At 47.7% G+C, this 24573-nt stretch overlaps 3 protein-coding genes across 3 annotated transcripts in view; 2 read left to right on the top strand and 1 right to left on the bottom strand.

Annotated features, from left to right (window-relative positions):
• Nucleotides 1–284: 284 nt before the first annotated feature.
• Nucleotides 285–4779, bottom strand: aste1b (asteroid homolog 1b). The gene is made up of 7 exons (XM_079748855.1): nucleotides 4576–4779; nucleotides 4136–4386; nucleotides 3780–4046; nucleotides 2523–3598; nucleotides 2195–2426; nucleotides 1891–2083; nucleotides 285–1621 (listed from the first exon to the last, which is right to left on the bottom strand). The coding sequence occupies exons 2-7, from the start codon at nucleotides 4371–4373 to the stop codon at nucleotides 1333–1335; spliced, it is 2295 nt and encodes a 764-aa protein (XP_079604981.1). The 5' UTR covers nucleotides 4374–4386; nucleotides 4576–4779; the 3' UTR covers nucleotides 285–1332.
• Nucleotides 4780–5089: 310 nt separating this feature from the next.
• Nucleotides 5090–15507, top strand: smarcc1b (SWI/SNF related BAF chromatin remodeling complex subunit C1b). The gene is made up of 27 exons (XM_079748981.1): nucleotides 5090–5310; nucleotides 5650–5769; nucleotides 5884–5969; nucleotides 6118–6199; nucleotides 6316–6408; nucleotides 6500–6572; nucleotides 6862–6931; nucleotides 7016–7091; nucleotides 7604–7729; nucleotides 7878–7960; nucleotides 8072–8178; nucleotides 8321–8380; nucleotides 8560–8588; nucleotides 8781–8896; nucleotides 9201–9272; nucleotides 9748–9861; nucleotides 10207–10360; nucleotides 10710–10820; nucleotides 10915–10974; nucleotides 11447–11705; nucleotides 11891–11953; nucleotides 12733–12779; nucleotides 12877–12985; nucleotides 13207–13337; nucleotides 14092–14226; nucleotides 14461–14593; nucleotides 14854–15507. Exons 1-27 carry the CDS (start codon nucleotides 5134–5136, stop codon nucleotides 14946–14948), a joined length of 2781 nt encoding a protein of 926 aa, XP_079605107.1. The 5' UTR covers nucleotides 5090–5133; the 3' UTR covers nucleotides 14949–15507.
• An 8591-nt stretch (nucleotides 15508–24098) lies between these two features.
• Nucleotides 24099–24573, top strand: part of cspg5b (chondroitin sulfate proteoglycan 5b) — a gene marked incomplete at both ends in the record, with an annotated part of 14829 nt that continues 14354 nt past the window's right edge. Inside the window, one exon of the mRNA XM_079749867.1 lies at nucleotides 24099–24180. Within this exon, the coding sequence (XP_079605993.1) occupies nucleotides 24099–24180 (82 nt within the window). The remainder of the gene's footprint in view (nucleotides 24181–24573) is intronic.

The raw sequence follows: 24573 nt of genomic DNA, 5'->3' as shown, positions 1-24573 counted from the left end.
AATGAATGCTGCCTGAAAGCAAATCGCAGACCAAACTGCTATTCACCCCTTGCAAGCACGTGACCATGACCACGTGACGACGCCATGACGGACGGCAAAATCACCAGCAGAAGAGTGTAGTAGACGAGCAGGAAGTTTAAATAACACCATTAGATATATATATATATATATATATATATATATATATATATATATATATATATATATATATATATATATAGATATAGATATTTAAATAACAATGTTAAATACTATATTAATAATAATATTATTTATGGATTCTATCGTTGTTTTGCCGTTATCCTTGGAGGTAGGGCATCTGGTAGGTGCCAAACAGACTTAACTTCAGACTGCATCAAGTCGCTTCAATTTGAGTGAGCTTCAATATGACAACAGCCTAGTCATAAAATATAGGGAAGCTGCCTGAGAAGGCTACTGTACCACCAAGAGGGCGCTGAGAACCATGGCCCCTGCCTATAACTATCCTATCTATGAATGTATCTATCTATCTATCTATCTATCTATCTATCTATCTATCTATCTATCTATCTATCTATCTATCTATCTATCTATCTCTCAGTATCTGTGGACATATAGCCTACTTATCTATCTGTAATAACCACTCGTGTAAGATACAGATGACACTGTTTGAGACTGATCAGTGAATTCTGACATTAGGCTACGTTTGTGAATGGGTAACGTTAGACTGCACAGCCCCATCACGCTAGTTGGCACTTGCCCATAACACAGGCCACTCATGTTACAAATGACAATTTGACTGGGTCTCCATCTGGACATGGATGATGGTATGGCATTACACAGATTAAGTACAAGTAATTGGGAAATACATGAATCTTACCTTGTAAAAAATGTTCGCTGCAAATCCTCGAGTACTTGGAGGGCTGCCAGTCCTTTCTGCTTATAGCAGCAACGCATCGCTGCCTTCTCTCCCCATCGAATGGTATCCGGTAAAACGAAACATTGGCTTTACCCTGCCTATTGGCACAGCCAACTGCACAACAAGAAATAACCATGGTACACGAACGAACGAACAAACACGTACCAGAGAATGTCTATTTTGCTTGCCGTCCGCCGACTACAGCATAGCTTTTCCGATACTTCCGCCGTCCGTCATGGAGTTCATAATTCGCGCGAGTTTTGCGTGACGTCACTAGCAAGGGGTGAATAGCGCAGCACCTTTTAAAGATGAAAAGCAGGACGTACTGTTACGGAAAATCCTTAGCATAGCATTATAAAAACATTGGAATGTTCTGCCTCTTAAAAACATGTTCAGCTCGAGCTTGTGGTACAAAATTCTCTCCTTCAGTACACCTATTCAAAACCTTCCTCGGTCATCAAGAAAGCAAACCTGTTGCTTAAGTCCGCCTCCCCTTCGCCTCCTCCGCCTCTCCCCCTGCCTCTTCCTCCACGTCGCCTCCGGTTTCTCTTCGCCCCTCCACCTCCTGACGATTCCTGCGTTATAGAGCTGTAGTTTCTCAGTGCGTCCAGCAGAGTGCCGTAGAGCTTCCCGGAGAGGGGACCGCCACCCAGCAGGGATTCAGCAGATTGGCCTGTGCTCAGATTCTTGAGCAGGCCGTGCACCAGCGAACCGCTGAACAACCTGGGAGACACGCGAAGACACCAGGGGCTGTCAAATATGTATTGGAACAAGCAGTTACAGTTAACCCCCACTCCCCAGATGGGTCTAGTCAATGAACACGTCTTCCCATCACCCTGGTATATTCATATTAAACCGTACTCATAATCTCCAATGAGGACAACCAGGCTTGTCCTTCAGACAAGGCCTAACATTACATTATCACTTCGGAGGCATAACAAAGATTTTAAAAGCTTCTGAAACCGAAGACTGTACCAGTGTGAGTATCTTACCAAGACATATGGGCCTGGGGAAGGGGCTGCAACAACAGGTGATTGAGGCATGACGCGCTCCAGAGACAAGCCTGCCATTGGCAGTAACCATGGGCTGCTCCGATATCTAAGCCCCGCCTCTCCTCTGGCCTCACGCGTAGCCTGTCCAGACGCCCCCAGACACCTCGCTCTGATGCCCAGTTCAACTGAGGGACTGGTGGCAAGACACAGTGGAAAACATGAATAAACTGATTGACTCTTCATCAAAGCCATATAAGTCTGATGTGTTGCTGAACAGGAACTCTAACTCAAGATAAAGACTTACTTGAAAACTGGTTGGCAGTGGCTCCAGGTTGGTTGTTGCAGGCCACTTCTCCGTGGACCATGCCCAGAATCAGAGCTTGAAGCTGGGGCAGCGAGGGAGACGGACTGGCCTCTCGAAACCAGAACATGGTCGCTCCCACTGCCAGCCAGAGATTTGGTGAAATGGAGGCCAAGGCAGAATCTTTGACCCCAAGGATATCCAGAAGGAATTTTCTTCGAACTGGCAATGGAGCCTGAAAGGGACATAAAGGTTATCACCATAACCTAAAATAAATATGAATCAAAATGAGCCATGTTATATGAAAGGATCAGTTTGTTGCTATGGTTACCTGGACAAGGGAATCAAGAGGCAAGGCCTGACTAGATGGTAGTAGCTCCACCTGGTTCCTCTTAAGGTTGAGATGCTGCCGGTCGTACTCCTCCACACAGATGGGGGCAGTAGAGCCCTCGGCCAGAGCCGTTCCCCCACTGCTGCCCTGCCCGCCGACCACTCCATCTTTAGCTACACTCTTCTGTTCCTGTGAACCGTGGTCCTGAACCCTACCTCCACCTCCACCTCTACCACGTCCTCTACAACCTCTCCCTGTCCCACCTCTATTACCCTGGCCGGGACTATCCTGAGCTAGGGCAATACCTCCCGGGCCTTCAACCATCTGACTACCTCTTCCTAGGTCCGAGGTGTCTGCTCGCTTCTGAGCCGTCCTCCGAAGCAACAGCCCATATATTGCCTGGCGTATGGCTCGGGAGCAGTCGTGGCAGCTCGCTTGCTTGCTATTCTCCACCTGTGGATAGAGCAAGACCCTGCGCATCACCACCACATCCCACACCAAGGGGGACAAGAGCCCACCAGCCGCCGCCAAGCCCAGGCACTCTGGCAGAGGAGCGGTCAGAGACGCCATAGCACCTGGAGCGATCTTTCCTCCAGAGAACCAGGCGGCAAGGGAGCTCTCGGTTTGAATGCAGTACTCCTGCATGGCAGTCCAGAGCTGGGAGCTAGCTTGACCCCTGGTGGTCTCCTGCTTTCTACCCCCTCCTCCGGCTCCAGGTCTCCCCGATTCACCCAGTAGTCTGCTGATCTCTACCAGGGCCTCTCTCGGGCCTGGAAAAGAAGAGAGCCAGCAGAGGAGGCCTTCAATGCGGGTCGAAGACGGCTTCCCCGGCCCCCTGCCACCTTTCATGCCGTCCAACCGGCTCAGATCCAGCATGGCGAAGAGCGTCTCGGTGCATTTGGGTGTGCCGTAGTCGTTCCCGCTCAGCACGGCACACAGCGGCAGCAGCTGGTGGTTCAGGCCTCGGAAACAGCGGCACAGCAGCTGGGTGGTGTAGCAGCGGGTGGGGATCCACTGGTGAGGATATCTACCGTTGACGTTGGTCCAGTTGAAGAAGCGAAAAGGCAGGTAGCCACCTGAAAGTGAGGAATAGGGATACACGTCTATGGTACAGGGTGACATTATGAAAAACATTTTGAGTCCAATAAAACATAAAAAACAACAAAAGATAATGGTTTCTCCATATACAGTTGAATATGTTTTAATATAACATAAGGTCAACGTTGGTTGTTAGGCCTACGTTCTGCCACTACTCACCAGGCAGGTCGAAAATAAAAAAGTCACTGTCATTGGTCAGAACCGGGCAGTTCCATTGGTGAGCCAAGCAGGCAATCTCCCAATCGGCTTCGGCCGGGCACTGGACCAAAGGAACACCCCTCTGGGTGAGGACCTGAATGAAGACATCCCTCGTCAAGTATGGGAGAACGGATCCGTGGCGACCGTGGGAGAGACAGTCTGCCTCCTTGATCTTGGACTGCAGACGCGCTCGCAGTGTAGCAAATTTTTTGTCACTAGGATCCATACCTGAAAAAGTCATGAGCGCTGAAATGTAGAGCCTTAAATATGTTTGTGGGTAAATATATGATTTGATGTAACTGGCTACTAGTTCCTACCTCCATCCAACACCACAAAGGGTTGGATGTTGCAAGCCGCTAGGGCTGAGAAGAACTGGTGCAGCAGAGTGGAGAAGGCATCATAGTCGCCCCCGTGCTGCTGGTCCAAGCTATGGTTAAAGTAAAGGCGAAAATACAGACTGCAGCCATCGATGATCAAGACGCTGTCTCTCAACTTTACGTCCTGGAAGAACTGCTTGTTCCCCTCCACGTAGGTGGTTAGGCCATGCACGCCCATGTGATCACCCGTTCTAGAAACATAAAATATGAACAGGTATTATTAGCAGTGGTGCACATGGGCACTAGGTATTTGGCTTCCCTTGCAGGACCGCAACGTTAGAGCACACCATGCTCCGTTTTATAGCATGTGGGCCCCCATAATTCTTCCTAACGCGACTAAAGATGAGTGCATCGATAAATGGGGAAGTAGATCAACTGACCTGGAAAATACCCTTTCCCCTGACTTGAAATGGAAAATCTACCACATGTAATATCATGGGCGAAACCTTACAGACACACGATCTCCAAGTACATTACTGCATGTTTATAATTGAAGATATTAGCGTATGATGGTGCATACGAAAAGAGAAAATGTTTGATATTTGTTTAAATCAGCTACTCTGCCTCCCATAACTGTCCCTCTCCTTCGGTTTCTGCTATGTTTACATTGGTGTATGACATTTTGTATGACAACTTCCTCACTTATGTTCCTTCAAAGTAAAGTTAAAACTGTAAAAATAAAAATATTTGTAAATCAATATTTTCTCGCAAATTTATTAACTATAGTAATCAAGTACATTTTTATAAATCAACACTTTGAATAATTACAATCCATCATCATGACAACCCTTCATGGCAAACCCTTACTTGATTTTGGGGATACTGTTATTTTGAAATCCAAAACCCATCTCGCGAGAACGTGGCTCGACTACGCACCAGCTAGCAAGCGGCAGGCTAGCCAGTTTTGTCTTGCCATTCGAGGACGGCTGTAATTTCTTATGGCTACAATGTCTGGAGGATCTAACTTGGTGATGGCGGGGACGAGTCAGTCCGGCACAGGAGCGAATGCACACCGAAAAAAAGAAGGCATTATATCTGCTAGGTTCTGGGAAAGCCCGGACACTTTGATCCAATTGGACAACGTAAGACAGTGGATCGGGAAGCATTACAAAAAGGTACGTAGCCCGAGAGCTAGCTGCCTAGCCGCCCCCTGCTATGAGCCAGTGTGTGCACGACTGTAAACAAACACTGCCTCCCAAGAAGTTACACGTTATTAGCAGGCTGCATGACGTTGGCTTGACTTGCTGGTTGCACCGAGTGGTAATTGGTTCTTGCCTACGTCACTGGGAGGTGATTGTAGATGTTAAATGTAGATCTGCTAATCAATGCTAACCAGAATTAAGGAAAGTTTTTAATGACATCAATGTTTGCATGTCCATCGAAAGTAGCATACATATAATCATCTTTGGCACATGTCCCATGAACAACATGCATTTGTATCTGTGTATCTTTAGTACGTGCTGGTGGATGCTCCGTCCTGTCAGTCTCTGTCTGCAGTGACCTTACAACTTCTCCAGTTCCACGAGGAGACCTTTGGAAGGCATGCTACAAGCCCTGCACTAACAAAACTGCCCGTGAGTCTCCCATTACACACATGAGCATGTTCTAGAATTTGTTTATTTATTCATTCATTAATTCATTCATTATAACTTCTGTATACTAGTGATGATCCGATAATTTCTTCTTAGGCGCAATGCTTTCTTGACCTCCGACCAGGGGGCGGGCTCTGTCACATACTTGGTTGTGCCTACAAATTTAAGGCTGAGCAGGGCTGGTAAGTAGTTAACCTTCAGATCCATATTCTTTATTGTATTCAGTACTGGCGATGCCCACTGACCTTTACGCTTACACCTGCACCACACAAACATGAATTATGTTGTGTACTTCTCGTCTTTTTGTTTTTTCTCCCTCTTCCCTGTCAGGCGGCGCTTTGACCTGCAGAATTCGTCACGGACAGAGCGCAACGTGGAGATGTTCAGCACCATGGAGAGGGCACTGGTTCAGGTAACACAACAACACAAGCTTAGCTATCACCATGAGTCTACAATTCACCTGGATCAGTTTGCATGAGCCCAGCCTCCTTACATGAGGTTAAACAGTGTTTTCGTTGATGTGGACAGAACAACTGCCTGGCACGGCCTGTGGTTTACCTGGACACCGCGTTGGACCAGGAGCTGGCCAGCAGGCTGAGTAACGTCATCATCAAGCATCAGGTTAGTTGATGCTGACTTGGGTTCAATGATGGCGTTTGCCCCCTCTCATTGCCCTAATCCGTCATACTGACAAGAAAAAATCCCACTTCAGGGCTCAGTAACCGAGGACCGAGCGCTTGCCAGTCATCACCTTTACCCATCAACACCATCATCAACAGACGAAGGTACGGTCACAACTCCGGGTTCATACTTTAACGTGTGTATGTCAGGTTGCATGTGGATGAAGGCGGCGGTAGCTCAGGAGGTAGAGTGGGTTGGCTGATAACCGGAAGGTTGCTAGCCTCACCCTCACTGCTCCCAAAGAGCTGGCTGTCGCCCTGCGTGGTTGACTCCTCCGTCGCTGTGTGAATGTGTGTATGAATGGTCGCTTTGGATAAACGCGTCAGCGAAATCCCCTAAAAGTAAATGTAAATTAAGCGGTTTTATAGAAACTCTTTAAATGTTTACTCATAGGTGAATGGATGCGTCCGATAATGAAGAGAGACACACATATCCTGGTGCACTGGGGAATGAACCCTGATAGGTAATGTGTGCACACATACATACACGCATGGGTACACTGTGAAATGTGTTGTGATCATGGGTCACCTGTTTCCCCATTTAACAGCTATGACAGCTGGCTGCCCCTGGTTGAGGTGGAGAAGGAGGTCGAAGAGCAGCCGCAGTCAGAGAGACCCTGGAGGGTGAGCACAACCACCACTACACTGACAATCAAAACACAATACCCTACTCTGCATGGGGAAGGCAGTAGCTTAGGAGGTAGAGCAGGTTGACAGATCACTGGAAGGTTGCTAGTTCGATCCCCGGCTCCTCCTAGCGAGTGTCGAGGTGTCCCTGAGCAAGACGCCTAACCCTGACTGCTCCTGACGAGCTGGCTGTCGCCTTGCATGGTTGACTCCGCCGTCGGTGTGTGAATGAAAGGCGCTTTGGATTAAAGTGTCAACAAAATCCCCTAAATGTAAACGTAGTATAGTGGCCCGAGTGTTACGTACTGGGTTCACTGTTAACCTGTAGGAAGCTTGCAAGATGCTTTACGCTGAATGTCTAACAGAGTAAATAGTACACCCACAGGTTTCTGAAGTACACTGCATTTTAACATCAAACACTGTGCTGCTGTTAAAGTATTGGTCTACCGTAGCATGTAGTAGCTAGGTGTATTCAAAATCTGCTTGTTTGTGTGTGTGCGTCCTCCTAGGTCAGTACACGCTGGGTTTTGGACACAGAAGTTTACAACGAGTGGATGAACGAGGAGGACTACCATGTGAACGAGAGACACGCCCCCATCATCTTCCGACAGAGGCTCCACCTCCGGGAGGAGCAGGTGGGTTCGAGGTGGTAGAGGATCTTTTCTGAACCACCCTTGTGTATAAAGGCACCTCAATGAAACTGTTGACCAGACATAATAGGAAAATAAATGACCATGATAATAAATGTAATAAAATACCTGTTTTCCCTCCCTTCCCCGAAAGGATCAGAAGTTAACCCCCCTCAAGAAGAGACGTCGCTCCCCCTCTCCTTCCTCCTCTGAAGGAAGGAAGAGAGGAAAGAAGGGGTGAGAGATGTCGATCACTTCGTTACAGTGGCAGAAACAATGTGATCGTAAGCATTGCTTCTAAAATTCCCTCCGTCCCCTTGGAAGCAATCTTTACGTGTGTTTGTGCAGACGGCGGCATGGGCCGCAGGAGGAGGTGCCAGAGGAAGATCTGACCAAAGACATGGAGGACCCCACTCCTGTGCCCAACATGGAGGAGGTTGTCCTGCCCAAGAACGGTGAGTCAGCCCCCCAAGAAGAACTCTGTTCTCTGTTCTGTCCAAGCCGCTCTTCTCCTCCGTCCGCCGTTGCCTCCTGTGTTTCTTGTGTATTTTCTTAGCGGTATTAGTCTCAAAATTTTCTCTTCTCTTGCCTCCATAGTGAACTTCAAGAAAGACAGTGAGAACACGCCTGTGAAAGGAGGGACAATGGCCGACCTAGGTGAGTGATGGAAGGAAAATGCACATTGTCTGTGTTCAGGATGTAGATACGGGGTGGTTGCTAACAGCTATTGGATGCTTAATGAAGACTGTGGTCCAGGGCAGGTGATGGTTAACATTCATCAGTATGCTGTCAGATATATTCATTATGGCTCCTTCTGTCTGCCTGCTCCCTCTCAGATGAGCTGGACGATGACTTCCCTGGACGGGTAAGGAGATATTTTGATGACATTTAATAAAAGATAAAAAGTCTATCTTTGTGTTTATTTTTACATTTGTTGATGATGATGATGATAATGATAATGAAGCTTTTTATTATTACAGTAGTTATTACTGTTGTATTCATGATGCTTGTGTTATTGTTGGTGGTTGTTGTTGTTGTTGTTGACGTTTGTATGCAGGAGGACGAGGATGGTCGAGCAGACTTGTCCCACCTGTCGGACATTGAGGACAACATCCCAGAGCAGACGCACCACATCATCATCCCGAGCTACACCTCCTGGTTCAACTACAACAGGTCAGTGGACCGCCCTCATCTGGATCATGGAATCAAAGGACCAGAGAGTTTAGAGTGTGGATCTGTTTTTACATTCAGGATAATGATAGCACTTAAAATGACTTTTGATATACTAATTGGTAGTATATTTAAGTATATGTGCTTATTTAAATATATGATTATCATTTAATTACCCTACTTTATTCTTCTTGAAAATATGACTTCAATTGCAGATTTAAAAATCCAATTCTTGAGTTTTAGTATCTTAATAAAGGGTCATCTGATCTTACAGTCACTTACCGTCTCCGTCTCTGATCTCCCCCAGTGTCCACCAGATCGAGAAACGAGCTCTTCCGGAGTTCTTCAACGGCAAGAACAAGTCCAAGTCTCCTGAGATGTGAGCGCTCCCAGCCCTCCCTGTAGGACCCGTCTCCCCGCTCCCATACTGTCCTCTCCCAGCCCTCCCTGTAGGACCCGTCTCCCCGCTCCCATACTGTCCTCTCCCAGCCCTCCCTGTAGGACCCGTCTCCCCGCTCCCATACTGTCCTCTCCCAGCCCTCCCTGTAGGACCCGTCTCCCCGCTCCCATACTGTCCTCTCCCAGCCCTCCCTGTAGGACCCGTCTCCCCGCTCCCATACTGTCCTCTCCCAGCCCTCCCTGTAGGACCCGTCTCCCCGCTCCCATACTGTCCTCTCCCAGCCCTCCCTGTAGGACCCGTCTCCCCGCTCCCATACTGTCCTCTCCCAGCCCTCCCTGTAGGACCCGTCTCCCCGCTCCCATACTGTCCTCTCCCAGCCCTCCCTGTAGGACCCGTCTCCCCGCTCCCATACTGTCCTCTCTCGGTTGTAACACTTACTCACCCCCTCACACAGCTACCTGGCCTACCGCAACTTCATGACGGACACCTACCGCCTGAACCCCCAGGAGTACCTCAGCTCCACCTCCTGCAGACGCAGCCTCACCGGGGACGTCTGCGGCGTCATCAGGTACCTGCGTGTGTGTGTGTGTGTGTGTCTTTCAATGTGTGTCATGAATTTAAAGAGGATACAGTAGTATGTATATTAAGTTACCCAGTTAATTAAGTTGTGGAGATGGGGTGTGTTGGACAAGGCGGTAGCATTGAACCTCTGTATTTGTGTCATTGGCAACAGAAATGTGTGGCGCGCTCTGCGGTTGAGGATCAGTTGCGAATACCATATGTATAATGTATATCATATAAATATAATTTAAGAAGATGCAGTATGTATAGTCGGTTACGCGGCAGCTTAAGAGGTGTGTGTGTCTGTGTGTGTGTGTGTGTGTGTGTGTGTGTGTGTGTGGTGTGTGTGCAGGGTCCACTCCCTGTTGGAACAGTGGGGCTTGATCAACTACCAGGTGGACGCCGAGAGCAGACCCCTCCCCATGGGGCCCCCGCCCACCCCCCACTTCAACGTGCTGTCGGACACGCCCTCCGGCCTGGCCCCGCTGCAGCACAAGCCCCTGCAGGTACTGCCTCGCTCCGCTGACCTAGGCCTCAGCTTTAAGGGTTCTTTCTGGTTTATCTTTGCCTGGATTTTTTTTATAATATAATAATAAGACTCTCTCTCTCCGACTCCCTCTCTCTGTCTCCGTGTCTCTGTCACTCTCTCTTTCAACGCTCTCCCTTTCATCTCTCTGTCACTCTATCTGTATCGTCTCTCTGTCTCCCTCTCTGTCTCTATCTCTCTCTCTGTCTATGTCCCTGTCTCTGTGTGTGTCTCTGTGTCTCTCTCTGTCTTTCTCTGTCTGTTTATCTCTCTGTGTGTCTCTCTCTGTCTCTGTCCTCTGTCTCTGTCTCTCTCTGTGTCTCTCTTAGGTCTCAGCCTCCCAGCATATGCTCTTCTTCCCAGAGAGGATCAGAGATAAGCCCACCGACTGCCAGAACTTTGGCCTCCGCAACGACATCTACGCCCGGAAGCACCCTAAGGTGCCACACCGGGGCTCCCACATAATGAAATAAAATGTATTTATTACCCCGAAAAAAGGCTAACCGCACCTTCTGTCTACTCTCTGTACTTCAGAGTAAAGGAGCGAGCGCAGGAAGGGAATGGGCCGAGCAAGAGACCCTCTTGTTACTAGAGGTGAGCTCCTTCCTGTCCCACTGACATCTTTGTTTTTGGTCCCACACTGTGGCGCCATCTCAATCCAAATCTCCCCATGTGACCCGTTCATCTTTAAATGGCACTCTGCAGTAGCACACACATGTATACCTTGTACTCGTATGTTCTACCCTTATTCTAACCTTTTTTTAAATATCCAACACGCTGGTTACCTTATCGATTACAAAACCTTGAATGACATTTAAATTTTTTACAGAGAGAGACCAGTGCCAAGCACTAACAGTCGCTAGGTTTACCCATTCTCTGTATACAACAAAGATAGCTAGGATAAGAAGCTACACAATGCTAAGTACTATAACTAAGTATGACATACAATAAGTGCGTAAAAAGTGCCAGGAAATACAACAGACAATAAGTGCGTACATTAGGTGCGCCCGTCCCATGGAGTTGATTGGCGGTGAGGATCACAGAGTAACAACCCCTGTCCTCCCAGGCCCTAGAGGTGTACCGAGACGACTGGAACAAGGTGTCGGAGCACGTAGGCTCCAGGACCCAGGACGAGTGCATCCTGCACTTCCTGCGGCTGCCTATCGAGGACCCCTACCTGGAGGACTCCTCCGCCTCGCTGGGGCCCCTGGCCTACCAGCCCGTGCCCTTCAGCCAATCGGAGAACCCTGTCATGAGCACGGTGGCCTTCCTGGCGTCCGTGGTGGACCCCCGCGTGGCGTCGGCTGCAGCCCGGGCCGCTCTAGGTGTGTGTGTGTGTGTGTGTGTGTGTGTGTGTGTGTGTGTGTTTGAGAGAGCCTGCCTGTTTGTGTGTGTGAGAGTGACCCCGTGTGTGGGTTGACAGACAATGTATGCGTGTGGTAGTATGGAGGGTATCTACTACAGAATGTGTGTGTGTTTCTAATGGTCTGATTCCCTGGTGTGTGTACAGAGGAGTTCTCCAGAGTGCAGGAAGAGTCCGTGGAGAAAGCCGCCATCCAGCTCGACAAGACAGGTAGGGCCAGGGCACCGCAAACGATGGAACGGATCCATACATATCATTATTATTATTATACAACAGTTATTAATATTAACCGTTACGTTATAAACAAAAGCCCATTCACATCAGTCAAAATGTAATTATTAATTAATTTAAGTATTTTAAAATTTAAATGTGTTACTAGGTTCTCTGTACATTTGTTCATGGATTCATCATCTTTTGGTTCTGAAGCGGGCATTAACCCATAGCTACTCTACTTACCCACCTACTCACCCTCGCTACTCTCTCTCTCTCTCCTGTCTCTCTCTCTTTCTCCTGTCTCTCTCTCTTTCTCCTGTCGTCTCTCTCTCTTTCTCCTGTCGTCTCTCTCTCTCTCTCCTGTCGTTTCTCTCTCTCCTGTCTCTCTCTCTCTCTCCTGTCTCTCTCTCTCTCTTTCTCCTGTCTCTCTCTCTCTCTCTTTCTCCCGTCGTCTCTCTCTCTTTCTCCTGTCGTTTCTCTCTCTCCTGTCTCTCTCTCGCTCTCCTGTCTCTCTCTCTCTTTCTCCTGTCGTCTCTCTCTCTTTCTCCTGTCGTCTCTCTCTCTTTCTCCTGTCGTCTCTCTCGGTCTCCTGTCTCTCCTGTCTCTCTCTCTCTCTCTCCTGTCGTTTCTCTCTCTCTCCTGTTGTCTCTCTCCTGTCGTTTCTCTCTCTCCTGGCTCTCTCTCTCCTGTCTCTTTCTCTCCTGGCTCTCTCTCTCTCTCTCCTGTCTCTTTCTCTCCTGTCTCTCTCTCTCTGTCCTGTCGTCTCTCTCTCTTAGAACCTCTGGACGGCGAGAAGACGGATATCCACCCCAGCGCCCTTCAGGTAAGCAGTCAACACAACAAAACATGGTAGCAGCTGAGCCACGGCTGGTTGGGGGGCTGAGTGACCGCCGGCCGGGCCTGACGCTGTGTTTCCTAAGGCACCAGGCGGACTGGACGGGCTGAAGGGCGAGCCCAGCGGGGGGCCCGCCGAGGACAGCCGGGTGAAGACTGAGAATGCTAACAGCATACTCCCGGAGGAGAGAGATGGTGCGTGTGCGTGTGTCAGAACTGCATGTCTCTGCCCTCTATATCGCCTCACAATCTATTTACTGGGATCTCTCTTCTTCTCTCTCTGTCCATCAATGTCTCTCTCTCTCTCTCTCTCTCTCTCTCTCTCTCGCTCTTAATTTGTATCTCTTTCTTTCTTTATCTCTTTCTGTTTGTCATGTATTCTTTCATGCCACCCCCCCCCCCTTGCTGTGCACCAGACAGGGGAGATGATGAGGAGAGGGAGGGGGAGGGCCTCCAGCACAGTGGAGGGATGGAGCTGGAGCTGGTGGAGTGCAGCGTTGCCACGGCAGCAGCGGCCGCCCTATCCTCGGCAGCCACCAAGGCCAAGGTAAGGCCCCCCCTTCTCCAAACCGACCTATCACAGAGAACGGTGTTGATGGCATTTTTTTATGCATGATTTTATCAGCCTCTGATCAGTGCTGGATAAATCGTTTGCCCTCTTCATAACCTTCATAACCTTGTTGCCTTGTTGACAAGACGTTGACATAATGGGGAATATAATTTATGGTTCAGTGAAGCTCAGTTTGGCGATAAGCGTGTCAGAGATGGCAGTTAGATTCCCACTGGGGCCTCCCAGCATTGGGGGTTATGAAATGCATTAAAAAGCATTCCCTTAATGGAATGCAAGATAATTTTATTTATTCATCCACTAAATGGCATTTGTAACAATGACCGCCCCCGTAACTTATTTTTTCTCTTACTGACACAATCAGCCTCGGTAAAATATACGCTTTGAGCATATGTTTTCTGTGTTTGCAAATACCAATTTCTGGTCGACAGTATTATTTGCCCGGTGTTGTTAATGTTGGATTTGTAATGCATTGATTGGGAACAGTTGAAAGGCAGAGGTGTCCCGTTATTGAAAAATAATGCACACCCTCGGAACGTAATGGACCAATCCAATCAAGCATTCAACAATCAGGTGGTATAAATGTACTGTCAATTGGCAATAGAAAAGCAGGCCATCGCGAGCGGTCAGGGGTAAGCTTTCCCTATTGAAGGACACCCTGTGTGTGTGTGTGTGTGTGTCTGTGTGTGTATGTTTGTGTTTGTGGGTGCGTGCGTGCGTGCGTGCGTGCCAGCACCTGGCGGCGGTGGAGGAGCGTAAGATCAAGTCCCTGGTGGCGCTGCTGGTGGAGACGCAGATGAAGAAGCTGGAGATCAAGCTGAGGCACTTTGAGGAGCTGGAGACCATCATGGACCGCGAGAAGGAGGCGGTGAGTACCGAGCGCTCGCGCCCCGCCCCCCACGCGTCCGCCACGCTCCAGTCCTCCGGCATGTTCTCCTGAATCACAACTTGTGACGGGCAGGCCGTGAATGCTTTGCGTCGTCTTGCGCGGTTCATTATCGCAGACAATAAATGAGGTGTGTGTGTGTGTGTGTGTGTGTGTGTGTGTGTGTCTCTAACTCACCGATGAGAGTTGACCACTCCCCCTGTGTGCTCTGTGCAGTTGGAGCAGCAGCGGCAGCAGCTGCTGTCGGAGCGGCAGACGTTCCACGCCGAGCAGCTCAAGCACGCGGAGCTGAGGGTCCGCCAGCAGAGGGAGCCACCGCCGCAGCCCGGGTTCACCATGCAGCACTCGGGTGGGGATGACACACACTCACACACGCGCTGAGGTCACCGGGTTCAATCCTTTATTTGAAGTAATCTTTGATCGAGACGCTTGGATGCACACCTGGTCCTTGGTGACGTTATCTGAAGTCACTGTGAGTCACTTTGCTTTTAAGGCTCTGCTGATTGACTCAATAGTTAGGAGTGGTCGGTATTCATCTTTAGGGCAGGATCACACCACTGAAGGCTAAATGATTGACACTGGATTCCCCTTCCCCTCCTCCTCTCTCAGGCTTGTCTGTGGCCGGTAGGATGATGCCAGGCGGGGGGAACAGCCAGCCAACAGGTCCCCGGCAGCCAGGGGCCCCCAACGGCATGTGTGGTTAGGGGTCTCCTCTCCTGAGTCTTCATAGGTTTTTAAACGGCGCCTTCGGCTTTTTAACCCCCACCTTCCTCCTCCGCCACCTCTCCTGTGAACTGAACCGGGCAGAACAGAGGCAGACACAAGCGGCGTGTTCCACATGTTGTTCCGCTGTTTTTGATACATCTGACCATTTTGTCTGGTTTTGTGGTGATTCTGAAGTTGTGCGTATATAGATGTGGGTGCGTGAAGATGTGTTGCCCATTTATTTGTATTTTTTTGTCTCTGTACTGTTACATAGCTGTCCAGACTGTTAGTAGAGAATGACAGAATCTGGCCACACATTTGGGAAGATCTTCAAGTAGTACGACGCATTGCCGCAGGCGCTCACAAGGGCACAGTGCACTCAACTTTACAGCCTCCCATTGTGAGAATAAGGACGCCGCAGCTGGGGATCGGAAACCCACACATTTTCACTGGCGGACTTTTTGGGTTTGTGTTTTGACTGATAAGTGCTAAACATTTCTGTGGAGAGGCAGGGCGGTGGACAAGAACTAACAATCAGCTCTGCTCATTAAAATTGTTTTATATGAAACCCATTTCTGTTTGTGCCAATGATTATCATTTGAAGCGTGTGTGAGAATGGGGTTTGGTTCGTTTGCCAAGTCGCCAACTAAAGGCATAGGAGAACTCAAGTAAAAGAAAATTATTGATGAGTGGATCGTTTTATTTGGTTTACACTCTCGTACAGAGATTGGTCATTGTGTTATGTTCTTAAATGATGGATGTTATAACGGGAGCAGGAGGCTATCCATGGTTAATTTCCTCTATATTTTTCTAAGAGCCAAAAAATAGATCATAGTATGGCGAGTTGAACCATCCTGTGAGCTCTCGTGTTGGAGATGCGTCGTCAGGCACGCAGAGTGTGGCTAGAGTTCTGAACCACTTGATTTGTGTGTATTCATTCGTTCCTGTAACTATATAAGACTCATTTAAAAAGAACAATGAAGGTTTAGAAAGAGGCACATCGCTGTGATTTCAGGTTAATATTTGGTTGCACAACAAAAGTTGAAAAGGGACAAATTTATAGCTGATTGGTATCATTCTAACATCTGGACATTTACAAATATTTCCTACAAATATTTCCGACAAGTGATAATCGATAAGTTATTTTACGAATGTCAAGGACATCATGTGGTACTCGGAAAGAGAAAAAAGAGTCTGATCGGAAATAAATTGCCCCCTAATGAGCTATTGAGACTAAACATATAATAAATGTATCCTAATCTAATCTAACCTGTATACGCTATTGGCCTAATATAAAATAAAATGACTGCAATAAGTGTGTGTTGGATCATCGTCACAAGACAAGCACTTCATCAGTTAAAGACACCCTTAAGCGGTAGCCCTGTGGCGTTTTTTCATGTGACCATGCTGGCCACCCCCTCCCCACTGACGACATGGCCCAAGAAGATTATTTCTCAAGCAAGTGGCACTTTCCAGGTTTGAGGCGAAGGCCAGCTTGGCGAATGACTCTAACCCCCTGACCAATGCTGGCCAGGGCCACCTCAAAGTCTGCGGCATGGGCGAGGAGTTCATGGAGATACACAATGCATCAACATTGGCGAGGACCATCAACATCAACTGAAGGGGGGGTGCATCGCAGAGGCCAAGGGGCATGACCTTGAATTACAACAGCCCTTGGCATATGGAGATGGCTTTCTAGGCCGAGCCCCTGCAGCGAGTTCCACCTGATAGTCCCCGATACAGAGGTCCAGCTGAACCTCCGGACACCCCCGTTACAGAGGTCCAGCTGAACCTCCTGATGGTCCCCATTACAGAGGTCCAGCTGAACCTCCTGACACCCCTGTTACAGAGGTCCAGCTGAACCTCCTGACACCCCCGTTACAGAGGTCCAGCTGAACCACCTGATGGTCCCCGTTACAGAGGTCCAGCTGAACCTCCTGACACCCCCGTTACAGAGGTCCAGCTGAACCTCCTGACGGTCCTCGTTACAGAGGTCCAGCTGAACCTCCTGTCCCCGTTACAGAGGTCCAGCTGAACCTCCTGACACCCCCGTTACAGAGGTCCAGCTGAACCTCCTGTCCCCGTAACAGAGGTCCAGCGAGCTGAACCAACTGCGCCCGGTGATGTCGTCCACGGCAACGTCACTACGAGGAAGCGGGTCAGAGTCCTTATGGGTAACAGCATTCAGCCAGCAGTTGTCCACACAGAAACGCACGCTTCTGTCTATCTTGCGGCCCAGAATAGCCGGTGCAGCCAGAGGACTACTGAAGGGCTTGATGAATCATGCCTCCGCCACCTTCAGGATCTTCAGCTCAGCACCTGCTCACTTCGCCCTGAGGGCAGACGACGAGCATGGAGAAGGACGGGGTGCACGTCACCAGTGTCAATCTCATGGTGCACCGAGGTGGTCTGGGTGCAGTGCTGGTCCTCTCTGTGAAGATGTTTGGTGATGTTGTCATGTCTGGGTTCAGCAGCTCCTCCGGTGACTGTTTCTGGGTGGAGAAGACACCTCCATTCCGCCGCTGAAGTAGCTCTAGCAACGCCGGCCGGGTCCTGGTGGAGAAGTCAGGGTGAGGGAAGGTTGTTGCAGCTGGTGGTGGGGGGATCACTGTGAGGGCCAGCTGGTGGGGGGATCACTGGGAGGGCCAGCTGGTGGGGGGGTCACTGGGAGGGCCAGCTGGTGGTGGGGTGGTCACTGGGAGGGCCAGCTGGTGGGGGGGTCACTGGGAGGGCCAGCTGGTGGGGGAATCACTGGGAGGGCCAGCTGGTGGGGGGGTCACTGGGAGGGCCAGCTGGTGGGGGGGTCACTGGGAGGGCCAGCTGGTGGGGGGGTCACTGGGAGGGCCAGCTGGTGGGGGAATCACTGGGAGGGCCAGCTGGTGGGGGGGTCACTGGGAGGGCCAGCTGGTGGGGTGGTCACTGGGAGGGCCAGCTGGTGGGGTGGTCACTGGTAGGGCCAGCTGGTGGGGGGGTGGTCACTGGGAGGGTGGGAGCTCCAGCTGGTGGGGGGGTCACTGGGAGGGCCAGCTGGTGGGGGGGTGGTCACTGGGAGGGTGGGAGCTCCAGCTGGTGGGGGGGTCACTGGGAGGGCCAGCTGGTGGGGGGGTCACTGGGAGGGCCAGCTGGTGGTGGGGTCACTGGGAGGGCCAGCTGGTGGTGGGGTCACTGGGAGGGGCAGCTGACTTGCAAGAAGAATATCGACCTACCACCTGCAGTGTCCCCAGTACCCTCACGTGACTGTAAGATAATTGGTTTATTCACACTGTTCCTGCTGGTTTTAATTTTGGTTTCTGTTCGCCAATTTCCTTTAGGGAAAAACTCATTCCTGTTAACTATATCAGTTTACTAATTATATTGCAGCTCAATAAGGATCCATTTGAAATCATAGGGCAGTTTCACAATTTTTATAATTTAAAGTGTCAGGCTCCTAAACACACAAATGTGAGACTACATCTTCAAACTCATTGGGGCCATTCCTAAAAGCTAACCAAGTCAAGCCCTTATCTCAATTATTCTAACAAATCTTTACTATAGTTAACACTTAGTTAACTTTTAACTTTTGACCAATGAAATCTTAATTGGTCTTTTAATTTTTTGTTGTATATTACACAGCAAAGCATAGCAAATAGACAAAAAGAATTCTAGCAAGTTATCTATTGGTTATTTTAGTGATTAATTGATTTATCCATGTGATTCATTTTCAGCCAAGAACACATACAATTCATTCAGATGGCTTTTCAATTGAATAAGAGCAGAAGTTAAAGACAGGAGAAAAATACCTCATTATACAACTAATTATTAAACATGTAGGAATATTTCAAAATCAACGTTGAATAAGAACAGGTTTTAGCCTAAACATGTTCTAATCAAAACTCATTCAATAAAAAATCAAGGTAGCAGGCCAAATTGTGATTTTCTTTTGATTGTGAACTTTAATAATGAATGTATGTTGCTGCTATGGCAAAAGCTCTCCCTTCTAATAATAACGTTTATATTATTATTGGATGGTGAATAGATGGGATTGAGGATGAGGAACATTCCCTTCATTGATGTTTCGACTGACTGGCCTGTAAAAATTAAGCCATTTATAACAAAATTAGTGACAGACAAATTTTGTAATATAATAATATAACTTCTTTATGATATTGTGAATGTGCCCCTCACCTGCATTCTAGTGGCAGCGAATGCACCAATACAAACACCAGCGCCGCCCGTAATAAGTGCTGTTGTCATATTGTTTGCTGGCATCTCAATGGCTACAGCAGAGTGGCTATATCTTTGAGTGCCGTCAGGTGTTGTCATCTTCATCATTTTATCAAAGTCGATTGAAATATTACTTGACTTGTATCTCCAAAAAGAAAAAATGTTATTTTAGATTTTACACTAGCAATTCAGAGAATTCAGCCTTATTCATATAATTCAACATTTATCCAGAATAAACTAGTATCCAGTTTATTAAAATTGATTATTCAATAAGAAATTGCATTTCAAACATCTCATATACCTTTACATCTATACCAGCTCTTTAATGGTATGCATGATTTGACATTGCACTTTGTACAAAATTGTTCAAGTCAGTGTAAGGAAATAAGGTGAATTATATATATATAGGTGAAGATAATGCAATTTACGATTCTAGTTCTTTGGACATGTTGAACACTTGGGTCCTTCCTTCTTGGTCTGGGTGACAGAAGACACACACACACACACACACACACACACACACACACACACATACACACACAAACACACACACGCGCGCTCACACACACACATGCACGCACGCACACACACACACACACACACACACACACAATCTCTCACACACACACACACACACACCACGTAGGTGTATTATTGACTGCCGGTGTTCTCGGGGAGATCATCTGCTCCTGTTGTTCCTGAAGACAAGAAATTAAAAAAGACAGCAAACAAATGATGTTCTTCCACCGCATCATTCAAAACCAGAGACTGTCGAAACATTGCTGTGAGTGTATGTGCTTGTGGGGGTGTCTTTGTGTAACTTTGTGTGTGATATGTGTGTGAGAGTGAAAAAGAAAACGAAAGCATTTTTGTATGTACAGTATGTCTGCGTGTGTGTGTGAGTGTGTGTGTGTGTGTGTGTGTGTGTGTGTGTGTGTGTGTGTGTGTGTGTGTGTGTATGTGTGTGTGTGAGAGAGCAAAAGAGCATTTGTGTGTGTGAGAGAGAGCAGGCAAAATTGTGATTGTCTTTTGATTGTGAACTTTAATGATGAATGTATGTTGCTGCTATGGCAAAAGCTCTCCCTTCTTATAGGAATGTTTATATTATTATTGGATGGTGAATAGATGGGTTTGAGGATGAGGAACATTCCCTTCATTGATGTTTCGACTGACTGGCCTGTAAAAATGAAACATTTATAAAAAAATTGTGACAGGCAAATTTGTAATATAATAAATAACTTCTTTATGATAATGTGAATGTGCTCCTCACCTGCATTCTAGTGGCAGCGAATGCACCAATACAAACACCAGCGCCGCCCATAATAAGTGCTGTTGTCATATTGTTTGCTGGCATCTCAATGGCTACAGCAGAGTGGCTATATCTTTGAGTGCCGTCAGGTGTTGTCATCTTCATCGTTTTATCAAAGTCGATTGAAATATTACTTGACTTGTATCTCCAAAAAGAAAAAAAAAAATTTATATTATATTATATTATAAGAAAAAAGTTATTTTAGATTTTACACTAGCAATTCAGAGAATTCAGCCTTATTCATATAATTCAACCTTTATCCAGAATAAACTAGTATCCAGTTTATTAAAATGTATTATTCAATGAGAAATTGCATTTCAAACATCTCATATACCTTTACATCTATACCAGCTCTTTAATGGTATGCATGATTTGACATTAAAATAAGTCACTTTGTACAAAATTGTTCAAGTCAGTGTAAGGAAATAAGGTGAATTATATATATATAGGTGAAGATAATGCAATTTACGATTGTAGTTCTTTGGACATGTTGAACACTTGGGTCCTTCCTTCTTGGTCTGGGTGACAGAAGTGTTCTTGTTGTGTGATCTTCAGAAGAGCTTTCTCTTTGGACCCTTCCTGCTGTTTTATATTGTTTATGAGCTGTCTCCTCCTCTTCTGTAAAGGTTTCTGCATACAGCTATGACAGTCTATAGCTATATCAGTCCCATTCAGAACTAGTTCAACTGGTTCAAAATAGTTTTGAAACATTTGGGTACAGAGACAGCAACAACAATCAAACAAAAAAACAACCAGCGATGACAAATGTAGTAATCTTAATTATGTAATTGAAATGAAGATGTAATGAATTATAGGGGTTAAGCATCTTGAATTTTCATAACACTTATTATCTGCAATTGTGTAGCCATCACCAAAGGCATTGACGTTTTTTTAACAATGAACAAGGATGCTGGATTTACACACATCCACACATACTAAGACACACACACACACAAAAGCAAACACACACAAACACACACACACAATCTCACACACACATACACACACACACACAATCACACACACAATCACACACAATCACACACACACACACACACACACACACAAACACACACACACACACACACACACACACACACACACAGGTTGGCATCCACATAGGTGTATTATTTTCTGCCGGTGTTCTCGGGGAGATCCATCTGCTCCTGTTGTTCCTGCAGAAAATAAAATAAAAAAGACAGCAAATAAATGATGTTCTCCCACTGCATCATTCAAAACCAGAGACTGCAGAAACATTGCTGTGAGTGTATGTGCTTGTGTGGGTGTCTTTGTATAACTGTGTGCGTGATATGTGTGTGAGAGTGAAAAAGAGAAAGCGAAAGCATGTTTGTATGTACAGCATGTCTGCGTGTGTGTCTATGTGTATGTGTGTGTGTGTGTGTGTGTGTGTGTATGTCTGTTTGTGTGTGTGATTTTGTGTGTGTGTGTGTGAGAGAGAGAGAGCAAAAGAGCATTTGTGTGTGTGTGAGAGACAGAGAAAGAGAAAAAATGTTGCATGCATGTATGTGTCGGGGCCTGTGTGTGCGAGAGAGACAAAGAGAAAACTAAAGCATTTTTGTAAGTGTGCGTGTGTGACAGAGAAAAAGAGAGAAAGAGCATGTGTCTGTGAGTGTTTGTTTGTGTGTGTGTCTGAGAGAGCAAAAGAGAATGTTGTGTGTTTCTGTGTGGTTGTGTGTGTTTGTGTATGTATGAGGGTGTTTGTGTGTGTGCGTGTGTTTGTGTATGTATGAGTGTGTTTGTGTGTGTGCATGCACATATGTGTGCATGTGTAAATGCACACATATGTCAATATGTGTTTATTGGTGTTATTTGGACCCTGAGAAGTGTGTGTGTTTGTGTGTGTGTTCACAGAAAGGGGGGTGGGGAGAGGAGGGGGGGCTTTGGTGTGTGCGGAAGCAATTTATTTCTGCTCTGTTTGGCAACACATCACTAAACATTTTCCTCTTCAGTTATCTCACTCCTAGTTTCTCTCTTTCCCTCCGCCATCTCTGTCCATTCTCCAAAGCCACTCTCACACACATACACACACACACACACACACACACACACACACACACAAGCACGCACAACCACACACACATGCATGCATACACACAAACACAAACACACACATGCATGCTCAAACACACACACAAAGGCACGCATGCACGCATTCAAGCACATACATATACACACACATAAATAAGCATGCAAACACACACACACACACACACACACACACACACACACACTACGCTATCTGTCCAACACAGAACATATGGAGCTCCCCCCCCTGCAGACATTTGTTGGGTGGTTCCTTTAAGAGTTCGAATAGTAAAGATAGAAGGGAGAAGGGGAATAGAAATGGCTGCTGACACCAGAGAGATCAGGAAACACAGAAGGAAAAGGAGAGAGGGATGAGAGCGTGAGCCGTCCAGGTGGCCGCGCTGCAGAGGGGTTGGCGGCGGCCAGAAAGAGGCTGAAGCGGGGCTCCTGTAGGGTGGAACCATGGCTGAGTGAGGAGAGGGGAGGAGCCTCATGGAAGGGGAGGGGCTAGGATGCAGCGTATGAAGGAGAAGGGATGGGGGGAAGGATAACAAGAGATGCACCTATGCATCTCTAGGGGTTTAGGGTAAAGGGTAATGGGGCGCAGGTATGCGTATGTGTGTGTGTGTGTGTTAGGGTGGGTATGCATGGGTGTGTTCGTGTGTGAGGGTGGGGGGGTCATGTGAGTAGAGGGGGGTGTTGTAAGCTTTCTGCGGAAGCGTTGCCTCACATGTTTACACCTATTGCCTGTACTAGACAGTCCCTGTGGACACACGCACACCCAGAATAAAGGGGTGGATGTGTGAGTGTTTATGTGGGTGTGTGTGTTTGTGTGTGTGTGTGTGTGTGTGTGTGTGTGTGCGTGTGTGTGTGTGTCTGTGTGTGAGTGTGTGTGCGTGTTCAACCTTTTGGACCCAAATTAATTAATCTGCACCCATATATATAGGGTGTGTGTTTAGGGGGGTACGACATAATGTTGAAATTGTGCACGCACGCTTACACACACACATTGCAACAAACTCACAAACACACATACACACACACACACACACACACACACAGACACACACACACACACACACACACACACACACACACGCACAAAGGCAGCATTTAAGCCTGTGTGCCGCTGACACTTGGACACGCGTACGTTGCGCGCGCGTATCGCCGATAGCCCCGCAGCCAAAGGGCTTAGCCGATCGCAGAAAAAAAACGTGCTCATTAAAATCTCGTCTGCAGACCTCCGCTGGTCGCGCGCATTACTCCCGGTGCCGCTGAGCCAACTCACATACGCGCACAGGATATTGAGTGGCTCTGCTCAGCAGCCCACAATGGAACCGAACCCGAGTCTCTAACGGTTCTTAGGATAGACACGTAGCTAGAGATCACGGGTTGGTTTGGCGGGGGGATCACGGAAACATGGCGATAACAAGCAAGATCTGAACTTTGAGGATCAGCTTTTGGATTAGCCCCCATCGACAACCTCCGATTTTACCGGCGAAGCATCATTTGCCCACGGTTAAATTAAACGGATCGTATCCGTTTCAGTCTGCATCGGCGGCGTGTCTGTGGAAGTGTTCAGGACTCGGTCATGGCTCGCGGTGTCGCTCGGTTAGGGTTCTGGCAGTTGCTGCTGACCATCTCTATGGTCACCATTCCGCTCGCAGCTCACGGTAAGTGAACTCACTGAGAGGTGAGTGTGTGTTTGTGTGTGTGTGTATGCGTGTGTGTGTGTGTGTGTGTGTGTGCACAAGTGTGTCTACACGCGTGCTAGTGTGCATTATCATAAAATGCAAACAAAATCTCATCTTTGCACGCATCGCCTCCTTGGTGCTTGCCGCTTGTAATATCGAGTGACACCTGCAAGCCCCAGCAGTCAAGAGTAGCCTAATTGATTTTGCAACTAGGCGAATACATATGGGAGTGAGCCGTACAGATGAGGTGTCGTTACAAACCCGCATGGTCAAGCCATTGAGAAAAAGCGAGGAGGACTTTTACACGTACCATCTCCCAAACGGGATTGCCAAATCCGGGTGGCATCGATTGATTATTGCAGTGAAGCCCAC

Source organism: Pollachius pollachius, assembly GCF_949987615.1.
Source record: "Pollachius pollachius genome assembly, chromosome: 13".
Classification (NCBI taxonomy): domain Eukaryota; kingdom Metazoa; phylum Chordata; class Actinopteri; order Gadiformes; family Gadidae; genus Pollachius; species Pollachius pollachius.
The sequence above is the reverse complement of the archived record's forward strand: the minus strand, read 5'-3'. Positions and strand labels throughout refer to the sequence as shown.

Bases quoted from the DNA above. Each gene is read 5' to 3' on its own strand.
- aste1b (XM_079748855.1), bottom strand. From the start codon at position 4,373: ATGGGCGTGCATGGCCTAACCACCTACGTGGAGGGGAACAAGCAGTTC. The intron at 3,599-3,779 runs GTGAGTAGTGGC...CCTCACTTTCAG, and splicing joins TTTTATTTTCGACCTGCCTG to GTGGCTACCTGCCTTTTCGC. The intron at 2,084-2,194 runs GTAAGTCTTTAT...TCTTGCCACCAG, and splicing joins CACTGCCAACCAGTTTTCAA to TCCCTCAGTTGAACTGGGCA.
- smarcc1b (XM_079748981.1), top strand. From the start codon at position 5,134: ATGGCTACAATGTCTGGAGGATCTAACTTGGTGATGGCGGGGACGAGT. The intron at 5,970-6,117 runs GTAAGTAGTTAA...CTTCCCTGTCAG, and splicing joins TTTAAGGCTGAGCAGGGCTG to GCGGCGCTTTGACCTGCAGA. The intron at 12,780-12,876 runs GTAAGCAGTCAA...GTGTTTCCTAAG, and splicing joins TCCACCCCAGCGCCCTTCAG to GCACCAGGCGGACTGGACGG.